This window comes from Bombyx mori, chromosome 23 (genome assembly GCF_030269925.1).
Source record: "Bombyx mori chromosome 23, ASM3026992v2".
Lineage (NCBI taxonomy): Eukaryota > Metazoa > Arthropoda > Insecta > Lepidoptera > Bombycidae > Bombyx > Bombyx mori.
This window is the reverse complement of record NC_085129.1, coordinates 16,209,398-16,222,148: the sequence shown is the minus strand read 5'-3', so window position 1 is coordinate 16,222,148 and position 12,751 is coordinate 16,209,398. Positions and strand designations below refer to the sequence as shown.

Here is a 12,751-nt window from a genome sequence, read left to right as displayed (position 1 = left end):
ATGGTGAACTTCAGCATTGCCAGGGGCAGAGCCAAGCCGCTGTATCACATTCCGATCAGGCAATCGGGTTCTCGCCTCTGGGAGTATTCCGGAACACCAGCGACACCGTCTGGATGCTCTGGCAAGCCACCGAACCTAGTGACCCACCTACAGACGTCGTTCGCAGACTACTCCGCGATCCACGCGTCTAGTTGCCGTTCTGACTGCGGTCTCCTTTGCTACGATCTCCGGTGTCTGTCTTAGCTATCTACATACCCCAACCCCGGCTCTATTAGAACAAGAATCCGTGAATCCCAGACCTTCGTTATTTTATAAAAACTGAAAGTTTGTTAGCACATCCTCCCAACACAGGTAATAACGATGGATCATGGATGGATCATTAAAAAACTTCATAATGACCATTCATTCTTATCTGTGTTGGGAGCATGCGCTGACAAAGTTTCAACTTTTATAAAATAACGAAGGTCTGGGGTTCACCACGGGTTCTCAGGCCATATAGCATACATCCACCACTCTCGCCATCTAAGTCTTTCGACCATAATCGCTTTTTCCACTTCCTTATTCCAATTGAATGATGATTGCTATTGTTACACCGGTAAGAGTAACGCCATCTATCGCCGAATAGTCGAACGAATACCGAAGGATCCCGTAGCACCTAGAACGCTCGAGGAGCACAACGCCTTCTATTGTCATGATGGATAGATGTGATATCGGCTATAAAAGCGTTGCAGAGATAGCATGAAGTCAGTTAGTAATCGGAACTACTCGAAGCGAAACAGCGAACGAATTACCTCAAGCGAAGCGGAAGAAGCGAATTGAGAATTTTAAAGTGTTAGTGAAGGGTTTTAAGTGTTCTAAGTGCTAATACAGTTTTAAGTTGTACTTCGGTAGATTTTTTTATTTATCCCGAACCCCAGCGCGTAACACCATTTTACTGCGGACGCGAACGGGTTACCGATGCTCATAACACGGGCACACGTAATAAAACGAAACTTAACAGTAAAAAATGTATGTATTATTATGTACATTATATTATTTACAGTTTTTCTTTTTAATATCACAATATAAGTTCACAAAGGCACTGCCGACGTCACTCACATACAGGGTGTTCGGAAAACATTTATTTGTTAGACTAAGAAGTTGATAATACAACAGCTATAGCTAGTTTTTTTTTTCATAGAGTTCCCTTGCTATCAACACTTCTTTTCCAAGACCGGTATGCCCCCCCTAATCAGAATCCAAACGGAAATACTGTGGAGTGCCCCCGTTGTTTTGTCGGACCAGAGGCATGGCTGGAGAGGTTGCGACAAAAGGGGTGGACACTGACTGCCATCCTCATAATTCTTCTCGCCGCCAGTGCGACACCACAGCCTCCCTGCTTGGTCAAGGGGACAATCAAGTAATGGTTCTTGGGGATTCCTTCCTAGCAGTACTTGGTGGAGCGAAACCTTACTCCTGACCAGTACACCCAACAGTTCCTCAACGGATATACATTGGAGCATACGCTGGCACATTGCCCCGCGTGGTCGGGGCGGCGCAGTGTCCCCGTATCGCAAATACGACCGGACTTGTCGCTGCCAAGCATCGTAGCCACGAGCCACGAGTCCCTCTCCGCACCTATCCGTCGCCGCCGAGCCAGGGACTTTTGACAGACTCCGACCCCTGTAGGAGGCGACCTCCCCCCGGTGAGGTTACGGGACGACCTGAGAGGAGCAAACCACTCGGCGCGCTACCTGCGCTGTAGCGTGCTGCATTATAGCAGTCCATAGAAGAGAAACAGATTGGCGGTGTATCGCGTTCCGAAGGGGGAAGGTTGGTTCTTTTTTAAAGTCATTACACCAAGTTTTAACTTCAAATAAAATACCCTTAAACTATTCTAGACTCAACGGTAAGCTGGGATCGAGCTCTTCTGCAAACGGATCACCCTCTTCCGTGCTTACATCAAAATTCAGTTTAACAGGAACAACAGTTTTGTCATTAGCCTTGCTGACTGATGAAGTATCACTAAAACTACTACAATCAATATTTTTTTTCGATCCGGCTACATTGACCGGACTTCTGTACGCCGCCATTGCGTTTGTAGTTTTGTTCACTATCGTTATAGGGTTCAGGGGTGGAGGTTCGCCGTATCTTTTTAATTTTTCAATTTTCGCTTTGATCTGCTGCCTACGCAACAACGTTTTGGGCGATGGCGACTCACGGTCCGACTCATTTGTTAAATTTTTGAAGTCATTTTTATTTACTGTTAATGGTGTCGAAACAGACGTTGTCTTTGTTAAATTTACATCACTAGTCTTGTATGGAGTAACATTTTCATTGCGAGTACTTTTCCTTTTTTTATTCTCTATAACGTCTACGCAATCCTCGCAAAAACGTTGAATGTTGCAAGATTTAAATTTTTCATTCAATTCTACCACTAACTTTTTGAGGTCCGCTATCTTGGGAGATTTCGTGAAATAACTGATCTCCGTGGCCCTGTACTGGGGGATGCTTCGGGCGGTGCTGCCCGCGCGCCTCTGCACGTTGACGCAGGCCACGACCTGTCCCGTGTCCAGGAGGTTATCGTAGCCGAACTTTTCGAGGCCGCCCCAGAAGTTGATACTGACAATGTTCCTTTCGAAATCCGACAAGTAAACGTTTTGGAAGTGCACCGTGTTGTTGAGAACCGTTGTCTTAGGTTCGACTCGCACTATGAGCCCGGCCGTGTCCACCTCGCCGTACGGGGTCTGCGCGGCCGGGCTCCGCACCAGCTCGTCCAGGGCGCACGCCCTCCTCCGGAACTGAGCCGCGGTGGACTCCTTCAGACGACACGCCGTGAACGCAGACTGCCTGCCGGCCGAGAGCTGGATTTCGGAATATCTGAAACACGCGTTTAGAGTATCTACATATTATATACGTGAAGCAAAAACTTTGCACCCCTTTATACGAAAATTGCGCGGACGGAGGAGTATGAAATTTCCAATACTTATACTTATAGAGAATGTAGAGGAGTGCAGGATGTAAATATTTTTTCAAATTATGCATAAATACATTAAATCAATAAATAAAAACATTACACACACTACATGTACATGTATTTGACACACACACGCATGCATACTATTTGTATATTGTCAAACTTTTCTTATTGATTATAGTCTGTGGTAAAATTGAGAATAGATTAAATATTGTGGGTCTTTAATAATTTTTATCTAAAGTGTAGTCTTAGCAAAATCTGTGATTATAGAAGTACAATAGTATTTGACAATAGAATCAATAATGTTCAAACTTATAATTTCAATTAATTATAGTCGAATTTCGACTACCAGTTTTTATAAATGTCAGTGTTTTATAAATGGTACAGCGGTACCTAGTTACAAGGAATCGAAACTTCGACCTCACGCCTCAAGGAAATAGACTTCAGCGTCGAAAATGACAATAAAGCCAGTGAAAATTTAACTATCAAAACTGTCAAAATTAGTTAAGTCACCTGACAGCTGTTGGTGTGACGTTCGTCACTTCTATCGAGTTCCCCTCCTGCAGCAGCTCCAGGACCTCCTCCGTGGGGTTCCACACCGACAGCGTGCCTGCGGGATACAAAGGCGGTTGAAGAGTAACACGAGATGGCGTTTGTCTCACGCCAAAGAGCTAGTGAGAGGTTTTTTTTAGACCTTAGAACTTATATCTCAAGGTGGGTGGCGCATTTACGTCGTAGATGTCTATGGGATCCAGTAACCACTTAACACCAGGTGGGCTATGAGCTCGTACACCCATCTAAGCAATAAAAAAAGGAACGCATCGTACGTAATAATTGAAACCTCCAGAACCGTTTGAATCTCTATTTTATTGGTATTACCCTAAGAAAAACCACTGAAAATTTGTCTTTGATTTGGAAAGGGTCCCGATTCCCCCATTCTACGGCAGCCAGCATGACAGCAGTACAAAAAGATTCGTGTTCGTACCTCTGGTAGCGCAGTCCGGTCCTGGATCGAGGACCCTGACCCGCAGTACGACTGCCACATTCCTCCGCGCCAAGGTGCCCTCCGCCCTCGCACGGAACTCGCTCTGCAACCTGGCGACGACTGCATCTCGACGCGAATCCAGGTGTTGCTGCAGAATGTGGTTTTGAGACGCCGTGAGGTCGCTCTGTAATTAGACGGGACACGAAGGATCTTCCATAAAAAAATCTAAGGTTATGTACCAGTACTCAGCACAATTTTCACTTTGAGACATGAAGCGTCCTCACCGCGCCCTCTCGGCACCGCCACGGTACTTACACGGAACTCGCCGGGGTCTGTACTTCTCTTCATTTGTCGATACAGCTGGGAGCCGCTATCTGAATCTCTCCTGCAGGACATCTCCTGAGAATCCACATCTTGCGACTCCTGTGCAATATATGAAAACAAATTAATTCCAAATGAACGATTCTGCCAACCAATCTTCTTCTTAGACTGAATGGACTATTACCACACTACTACACTATATCAGACTACGCTATGCTATAGTGCCATATAGTATAGCAGCGTATACTTAGTCAATAATATAAAATATAGTACAGTAGTGTGAACGTGTCCATAACAATGTATGGTGTTTTTTTTATTGCCTAGATGGATGGACCAGCTCACAGCCCACCTGGTGTTAAGTGGTTACTGGAGCCCATAGACATCTACAATGTAAATGCGCCACCCACCTTGAGATGTAAGTTCTAGGGTCTCGAGTTTGGTTACAGCGGCTGCCCCACCCTTCAAACCGAAACGTATTACTGCTTCACGGCAGAAATAGGCAGGGCGGTGGTATCTACCCGTGCGGACTCACAAGAGGTCCTACTACCAGTAACATTGTGTGCGATAACAGGTGTGCGATATTGTTGTGCTATGACCTATATACTATATGCTATTATATTATAGCGTAGTCTGAAAGCGGCTTAAGCAGTTACCGGATCCGTCGCAGCGTGAATGCCGCCGTCCGTCTCGATGTATGAGATCGAAATATCATTAGTATGACCGCCTACCCACCTGCTCGCAGCACGCGCGCTCCACGTCTCGCTGCAGCTCCTCGGCCAGCGCCTGGCGCGCCGCCTCGAGCCGCGTCTGCTGCAGCTGCTCCAGACGCTCCGAGCGAGTCACTGGGTTCAGGCGAGGAGTCGATATTTAAAACTGACGAATGTGCGTGCGTGTGTGTGTGTGTGTGTGTGTGTGTATGCGTGCGTGTGTGCGTGTGTGTGTGTATGTGTGTGTGTGTGTGTGTGTGTGTGTGTGTGTGTGTGTGTGTGTGTGTATGTGTGTGTGTGTGTATGTGTGTGTGTGTGTGTGTGTGTGTGTGTGTGTGTGTGTGTGTGTGTGTGTGTGTGTATGTGTGTGTGTATGTGTGTGTGTGTGCGTGTGTGTATGTGTGTGTGTGTGTGCGTGCGTGTACGTGGGTGCGTGCATGCGTGCGTGTGTACGTTCAAACCTGAATATTGTTATACTATTATTATGGCTACCGTCTAATTGACTTTAAAAGATAATATCTGACATGTGACAATAATTATTATAGTTACTCGCATGCTTATTCAGATTGTGATTTCAACGCCTATAAATATATGTGCCCAATAAAAAACATTTTAAAAAATGTCAGACGAACACGGTCACCCACGTTCAGACATGTCGAGGTCAGAATTGTTTGGTACAATAGCTGCTCCACCTCCAAACTGGCACAGAAACAGGCAGGGTGGTGGCACCGACCCATATCAACTAACGCTCGTAGCTGACGTGACTTCACAAACATCTCTTTTTTTCCTACCTATTTTAGTAACCTTGAGGGGTTATTCTAGATTCACCCAGTTAGTAGGTGAGCTCACGGGGCTCAAGCCTGACGTTGTTGCTAACACTGGCCCTAGCAAGAACAGTGCTTCACAGAATCTTCCACCGGATCGGAAACGCGACCCACTGAGAAAATCCGGTGAGAAACTCAGTGAGGTGTGTCTTTGGTTAACTTACTCATCGAGTTCTTCGTCGCAAGCGACGGGTTCGACGAGGACGGTGACCAGTACTTGTGGTACCTAAAAGCACTGTTAATGGATCGGGAGGATCTGTAATGACGTGTTTACCATTCGGTCTGCAAGATCGGGTATGTAGTTACCGGCGGCCAGGATGAGAGGGTTCTCGTGTCGTGCCCCTTTCTTGAAATGGCGCACCGATGCCGACTGTAGATACTTACTGATGAAAACATCTCTTGATGAGGCAGAACCGACCTGCTACTTGTACCCTGAACGCACGCCGGACTAGTCACGTACCGGTGGTGCCGTCTCCCAGCTTCTCGACGTACAGCGGCGGGTAGACCCTGGCCACGTGGGCCCGGAGGCGCGCCACCCGCCCGCCCTGCGCGTCCACGTGCCGCAGGGCGCGGGCCGGTCGCGCGCGGTGCTGCCCCAGCCTCGCATACCAGGGACATCGACTGGTCGAGTTTCCGGACAGCTTTAGACGTACTGAGGATACGTCCTGGGTTGAAATAGTTTTGAGTAGTACAGTGTTAAGGGTAATCATTATTTATGGAGGTGTGTTATGGATATCGCCATCATCATTATCATCATTCTGCCCTTCTCCCAGTCACCTGGGGCAACATGTTTTCTCCTTCCATACTCCTCTATCATACACCATTACTTCACTCACTCCCATTTTACACATATCGTCTTTCACGCAATCTATCCATTTCTTCTTAGGTCTACCTCTTCCTCTATAGCCTTTCACATTCATAGTTAACACTCTCTTACCAATCTCATTGTCATTTCGTCTCATCACATGTACACACCATCCCAAACGCGCACTTCTCAGCTTCTGTGTCACAGGTGCCACTTTCAGACTTCCTCTAACATATTCATTCCGTATTCTATCCATTATATATTATATTGTTATGGATATCGCCATGTTAACACTATTTATTATATTAGTGTAATTCCTGTTGGTAACTACAAGCCGCTAGAGATGGTACCAGCACTTTGTTATTTGTGCTTCGGAAAACCTTGCGTTCAGCTTGAAAAGTGGGGCAGACCATGTGTGTCTCGCCATGCTAGCTGCCATGGCATTGCGCCCCAAAAATTTTTTATTTTTTATTGCATAGATCGGTGGACGAGCTCACAGCCCACCTGGCGTTAAGTATTTACCGGAGTCCATAGACACCTACAACATAAATGCCGCCACCCAACTTGATATATGAGTTCTAAGGTCTCAGTATAGTTACAACGGCTGCCCCGCCCTTCAAATCGAAACTCATTACTGTTTCACGGTAGAAATAGGCAGGGTGGTGGTACCTACCCTTACGGACTCACAAGAGACCCTACCACCAGTAAATCTGAATCGTGCTAGCCTGGTTAGCCTCAGACCTGGTCGGCTGCGTGGAAACTCACCTCCCAAGGCGACACCCCCTCGCAATTCAACAGCTCAGCCCCACAGGTCATCACTTTGGTTCCGACCACGATTTTACCGCTCCGCACCATCCGGGCCAGGAGCCGGTCAGTGGTGGCCTTCACCGAATACCAACCGTCACTCACTAACAGTTCTATGTTGTTCGTATTTGGGACACTGAAATTTAAATTAATTTAGTTCAGATTAGTGTTATCGGTCTGGGTCAAACTCACTTCGAAGTAAGGACCTGTGGCGGCAGGCATCACGGAACACATGATATTTGACAGATGCCTGAATCTCGCTGACGATATTTTCAAGATAAGCTTGCATATATACAAGTTCTGAACAACAACATTAGGACCGTAGGTCTACCGTGCAATATCACCCGCTCGGTGGAAGATCTTCCCTTTGCCGTATACCTACAGACCCTAATGGGACACGTTGTCGCACGTGTACGATGAAGAAGTAGCATCTGGCACACGTGTGACCGGGCCACATATCAATCACTAAAAGATAAACTCCATTTAGGCTAGATTCGGCCTATCTAGTACGTCGGAATGGTCATAGATCGTGTAGACGCAGCGGTGTTTGGAGATGTGAACCTCTGCACTTTCAATGAACTCAAATACATTATATATCCGACCCACTTTACAGAACTGGGCACATAATGATAGATCCTCTAATTAATTCTCAGATAGACCATCAGACCACAAGGTTTGAAAAAAAAAAAGACATTTTGTTCCCGCATACCCGGTCTGTCTGCTCTAGGAGGATCCACAAGAAGCGCTTACATCTAAAAACCTTTACCTTTTCACTTCAACTCCGTCAACAAAAATCCCGGCGACACAAAGTACCAAAGTATTAGAAGGGACATCGTCTTTCTCCAAGATCTTCCTCAAGGCCGGCCTTTCAGCATTATACAACTCTTTGTCGTATCTATATTTCAATTGGTCTATGACATTGCCGACAGTACAGACATTCGCCATGACGTTAGGAAATTTAATTTCGTACGACAACAGTTTCCACAATATCAATTTTATGTGATTTTCCAACCAGCCCTTTGGTATCAGTTTCGCATTAACCGAACTCAAAAACATTCTCTGGACGTGTTCCACATTCACTACAGTTTCCGTAACATCATTTCTTTGTTTTTCAAAAATGAAATCCATTAGATTATCCATGTCGTAATCAATTGCAACAGATTTCTCTTCATATCTCTTTTCTAAATCACACAAATCTTTCAGTTTGTATGTTTTCGTTTTTTTATAATCTTTTTTGAAATTTAAAAGTGGTTTTTTTTGTTCGATAATTTCTGTAGTTTGTGTATGTTTAAGATTCTTGTGTGGAGCTTCGAATTTGAGTCGTTTAGCTTTGGGACATAACAAAATAGGACTTGTAGATCTTGTTGATCTTGTTGCTGATATTGTAAAATCTTCCGTGTACAGTGTTTCGTTGAAACCTTCTTGTACAGCAAACAACAAATCGTCTGGGTATACTGAAGAATTTCTTAGGACATCTCTGTCAATATTTTTTACGTTTTCTTTGATTTGCTCTCTATAATTGGTCTTAGTGACTGATTTAGAACGATTTACAGTACTTCCCTCGGCCATGATGTTAGCATTTCGTGGGTTTTTCACAAATATTTTCGCTTTCTCTAGAGATGTGTTCGCAACATTGACCTTGTCGTTTTTAGGCGACCTTTTAAAATCCGGCTCGGGTGTTACGTTTCCAGTATTGAGATTATCATCAGAACTAGCATTGAAAATCTTCTCGAAAATCTTCTTCGTCCTGGATAAGGCTCGTTCTGATATTTTTACCACATTATTGTTTGCTGTTTTAAAACCTTCGAAATTCTTCGAGAGCCTACTTCCATGGAATTCTTTCACCGGATCTAATTTGTTTTGGTGTTCGTTCTCATTATTTATATCTTTGAATATATTTTTCGTTTTCACTAATGATTCTTCGGATACTTTCACGACTTTATTATTAGCCGTTTTAAATCCTTTGAAAACATCCAAGCTTGTATTCTCTTCGCGTTCATTCGTTAAATCTTGTATATCTTTGAATATTTCCTTACTTTTAATTAGTGAGTGACTGCTAATTGTAATATTTCTGTCGTTAGCCGTTTTGAAGCCAACAAACCGAGTGTTGCTCAACGGCTGATTCCCAGTGGAAATACCAACAGTATTATTAGTCATACATTTTTGAGGCTCAGCAGAATCTGTATTTAACTGATCGTTTTTAAAAAATTTATTTGGTGTTTCAATGTTTTTAGTTTTGTTTTTTATAAATTCTGAATTAGTTGTAATCCTATCACCAATATCAATGTCTTTGAACACATCATTAGTTTTACGTAATGCTTCTTTTGAAATTTCTATTATCATGTTATTAGCAGTTTTAAAGCCAACAAAATCACTGCCTAAAGAATTTATTATGTTAGATTGATGATTTGTCATTGGTTTATTTTTAACATTTTTTCTATTGACACAGTCTTGTACATGACAATTTTCTTTTTCGTTATACTTCGATACAATATCATTAATTTCGATTGTCATATCTACGTTCTCGAATTCTTTAATAATGTTTTCGTCATTCAAATCAGATTCCAAGTCTTCCATAAAACTCTGTTTCGATTTATTGCAATCCAAATTCAACTCTGTTGCTTTAATTTGATAATTCGATTTCTCAATGACTATATCGTCGGCATTATCATTGAAATCACTTTCGTTATTATGAAACACATTGCTCAATTTATCCTTTCCATTATTCGAATTTTCATCAAATTCTTCATTCAGATCTATATCTTTGAATACTTTTTTGCATCTCAGTAAAGCACTATTAGATAGTTGAATTTTTTTGTTACTAGCCGTTATAAAGCCGTCGTACTTTCGTTTCTTAGGTTTCAGCACATAATCGCTGTCAGCTTTACCGGAAACCTTAAGTGAATCATCATTATTTATGGCCATATCAATATCTAGAATGCCAACATTTTCGGAATTCCTATTTAATTCATCCTCATCTTTATTCGTGTTCGTCGTACCATCACGGGCCTCAACAATTTCATTGAAATTCAGTTTGTCTGTGTCTTCAAAGCTTAATATAGACTTAGCTTTACAAAAAGACTCCTCAGAGACTTGTATGGGATTATTACTGGCTGTTTGGAATCCAACATACATACTTTTGTTTAAAACATCATTTTTGTCATAGGTAGATGTTTTAAAAGGGCAGGTTAAAGGTAAGTCTTGAATCATTCTATCACTTTCTTCATCGCTACTAAATAATATTTCATCTTGTATGTAACTATTTGTTTTTTGCCTTAGATAATTTAATGCTGTCGTCGGCATAACAATTTTGTCTTCAATATTTAATATCGGACTTTTTTTATCCAAACACACGAACATATGATTGTCTTCGATTTCTATATTCAATTCTCCATCAGATAATTGAGAGTTAATCAGATGTTTGACTCTGTTTAGATCTTTGTTTTCTTCGACAATGGGAAAGGCTATTCTCTCAAACCTTTCAAACTTCTCCAGGTCAAACACTAATGGCAGTATTTTATTGTTTTTAAAATTTAGCACTGGACTCGGTGATCGGCTTTCTTCTGCCACTAATGTTTCGGAAACTTCAACTTTGTCCATTTCAAATATTTGACTTTTGAATATGTTATCGTTTACTTCAACAGTGTCTGTCTCATCATTCACACCAATTGATTCCGCACTCTCCTCTAAATCATTTAGGAGTGAACTCTTATCATTATTATCTTCCTTACTTAGCACTCCTCTGTGATTGTCTGCTGTATCAGTGGTGTTACCGTCGCCTATCTCGGCAATTACGTGATGAAGAGTTATATTTTCTGGTGTTGAAACTTTCGTATCTGGATGCTCCGCATTCTGCACTAAGGCAATCAGTTGAGAATCAGACACAAACTGTGTTTCAAATTGGTAAATATTTTCTTCATGTAATTCCTGAAATCATGAAACCTCTTTCAGTGTTTTAATAATGTGTTAATTTTCTTTTATTATTAATTTTATAAACAGTGAACATTCTCATGACCCTCCAGATATTAAGTCATTACCAGAGTATGCGGCATTACTGCATAATTTTTTTACAAGATGTCAAAGCCTCGATTACTAAGAAAATATCTATGTAATTCTATTGGTTGTAGGGTGTCTTGTGAGCCCACATGAGTAAGTTTCACCACCCTGTCTATTACTGTTGGAAGGCATACTTAACAAATGTTTACGATTGACTTCCACAGTGAATAAATAACATTGTGTAAAAACCAAACCTGCAAAATTATAATTTCTGTGATTACGTGGTAGGAGGTCTTGTGAGTCTACTTAGGTAGGTAATACTACCCTGCCGATTTCTACTGTGAAGCAGTAATGCGTTTCGGTTTAAAGGGTGCAGCAGCCATTGTACTGTACCTACCTTGTGAATAACATCTCGAAGTGGGTGGCAGCATTAACATTTTAGATGTATACAGGCTCCAGTAACTACTTTACACCAGGTGAGCTAAGCTTGTGCACCTATCTAAGCAATGAAAAAAAATCAAACAAAATATTCACAGTAGAACTCATTCTGATGTTGATGTACAAACTTACTACTTACAGAACTATACACAGGGCATATACCACCTTATGGATATTTGGATCTAAAATGGCAAAATTATCTGGTAAATTTAGTTAACTATTACTTTACTTAACTTTTAACCTTTTAACTTTTACTTGTAAAATTAAGAAAAAATATGGAAAAATAGCAGGGCTCAAACAATTTGGAGAAATTAATTGAATAAAGTGTAATGCTGCTCAGGACAAATAACAGATATGTTGGCAGCAGAAGGCAAGGGCTGGGCATTATTTACGTAAAGAATAGCTCGTTTTCTTATCACTGTAGGACTTTCTGACCTTGCAATATATACTGACCTTGGGATAATCTGGTAACTCAGCCACAGGGATAAACTCCTTTTTCGTAAAGTAATTATTAGTTGTATTATCAACTTTGGTCAAATTATTCGTATCAGCTTTCTGAATGGCTCTCATCTGTGATTGTACAATCTTTATAACGTCCCTTGGTTTGCTGGCCTGTTCTCTATCGCGAAAATCGTGTCCGTATAATACTGGTGTTCTATTACGTTTGTTTCGTAAAATTAATTCAAAATCTTCAATTTCCTTTACCGTTTTTTCCATTTCGATTTTTTAAGCACTGTTCGCTTAAATTACACTATGATTATTGATATTCTGTAACAAAATTGTCCTCGCATTTTGTGTTTACTTACAAATAAAATGAAATTATTGAAATAAAAGATGTTTTGAAAATAGTTTGAGCGAAAAATCCAACACATGTCAAAAGTTTTGACTTACTTATGTTAGATTTTTCAGTTTATG

The 12,751-nt window shown here is 41.8% G+C and overlaps 1 protein-coding gene across 1 annotated transcript; it reads right to left on the bottom strand.

Moving 5' to 3' along the window:
• Positions 1-993: 993 nt before the first annotated feature.
• On the bottom strand, positions 994-12,736 carry LOC110384744 (breast cancer type 2 susceptibility protein homolog). Its single transcript, XM_038019307.2, has 9 exons — positions 12,290-12,736; positions 8,169-11,329; positions 7,364-7,538; positions 6,254-6,458; positions 4,995-5,104; positions 4,257-4,364; positions 3,942-4,125; positions 3,470-3,566; positions 994-2,859 (listed from the first exon to the last, which is right to left on the bottom strand). Exons 1-9 carry the CDS (start codon positions 12,551-12,553, stop codon positions 1,872-1,874), a joined length of 5,292 nt encoding a protein of 1,763 aa, XP_037875235.1. The 5' UTR covers positions 12,554-12,736; the 3' UTR covers positions 994-1,871.
• Between the last annotated feature and the right edge of the window lie 15 nt (positions 12,737-12,751).

Coding starts and splice junctions, on each gene's coding strand:
- LOC110384744 (XM_038019307.2), bottom strand. CDS start 12,553: ATGGAAAAAACGGTAAAGGAAATTGAAGATTTTGAATTAATTTTACGA. Junction 6,459..7,363: donor AGGGGGTGTCGCCTTGGGAG/GTGAGTTTCCAC, acceptor ATTTCAACCCAG/GACGTATCCTCAGTACGTCT. Junction 2,860..3,469: donor GTCACACCAACAGCTGTCAG/GTGACTTAACTA, acceptor CGCGTGTTTCAG/ATATTCCGAAATCCAGCTCT.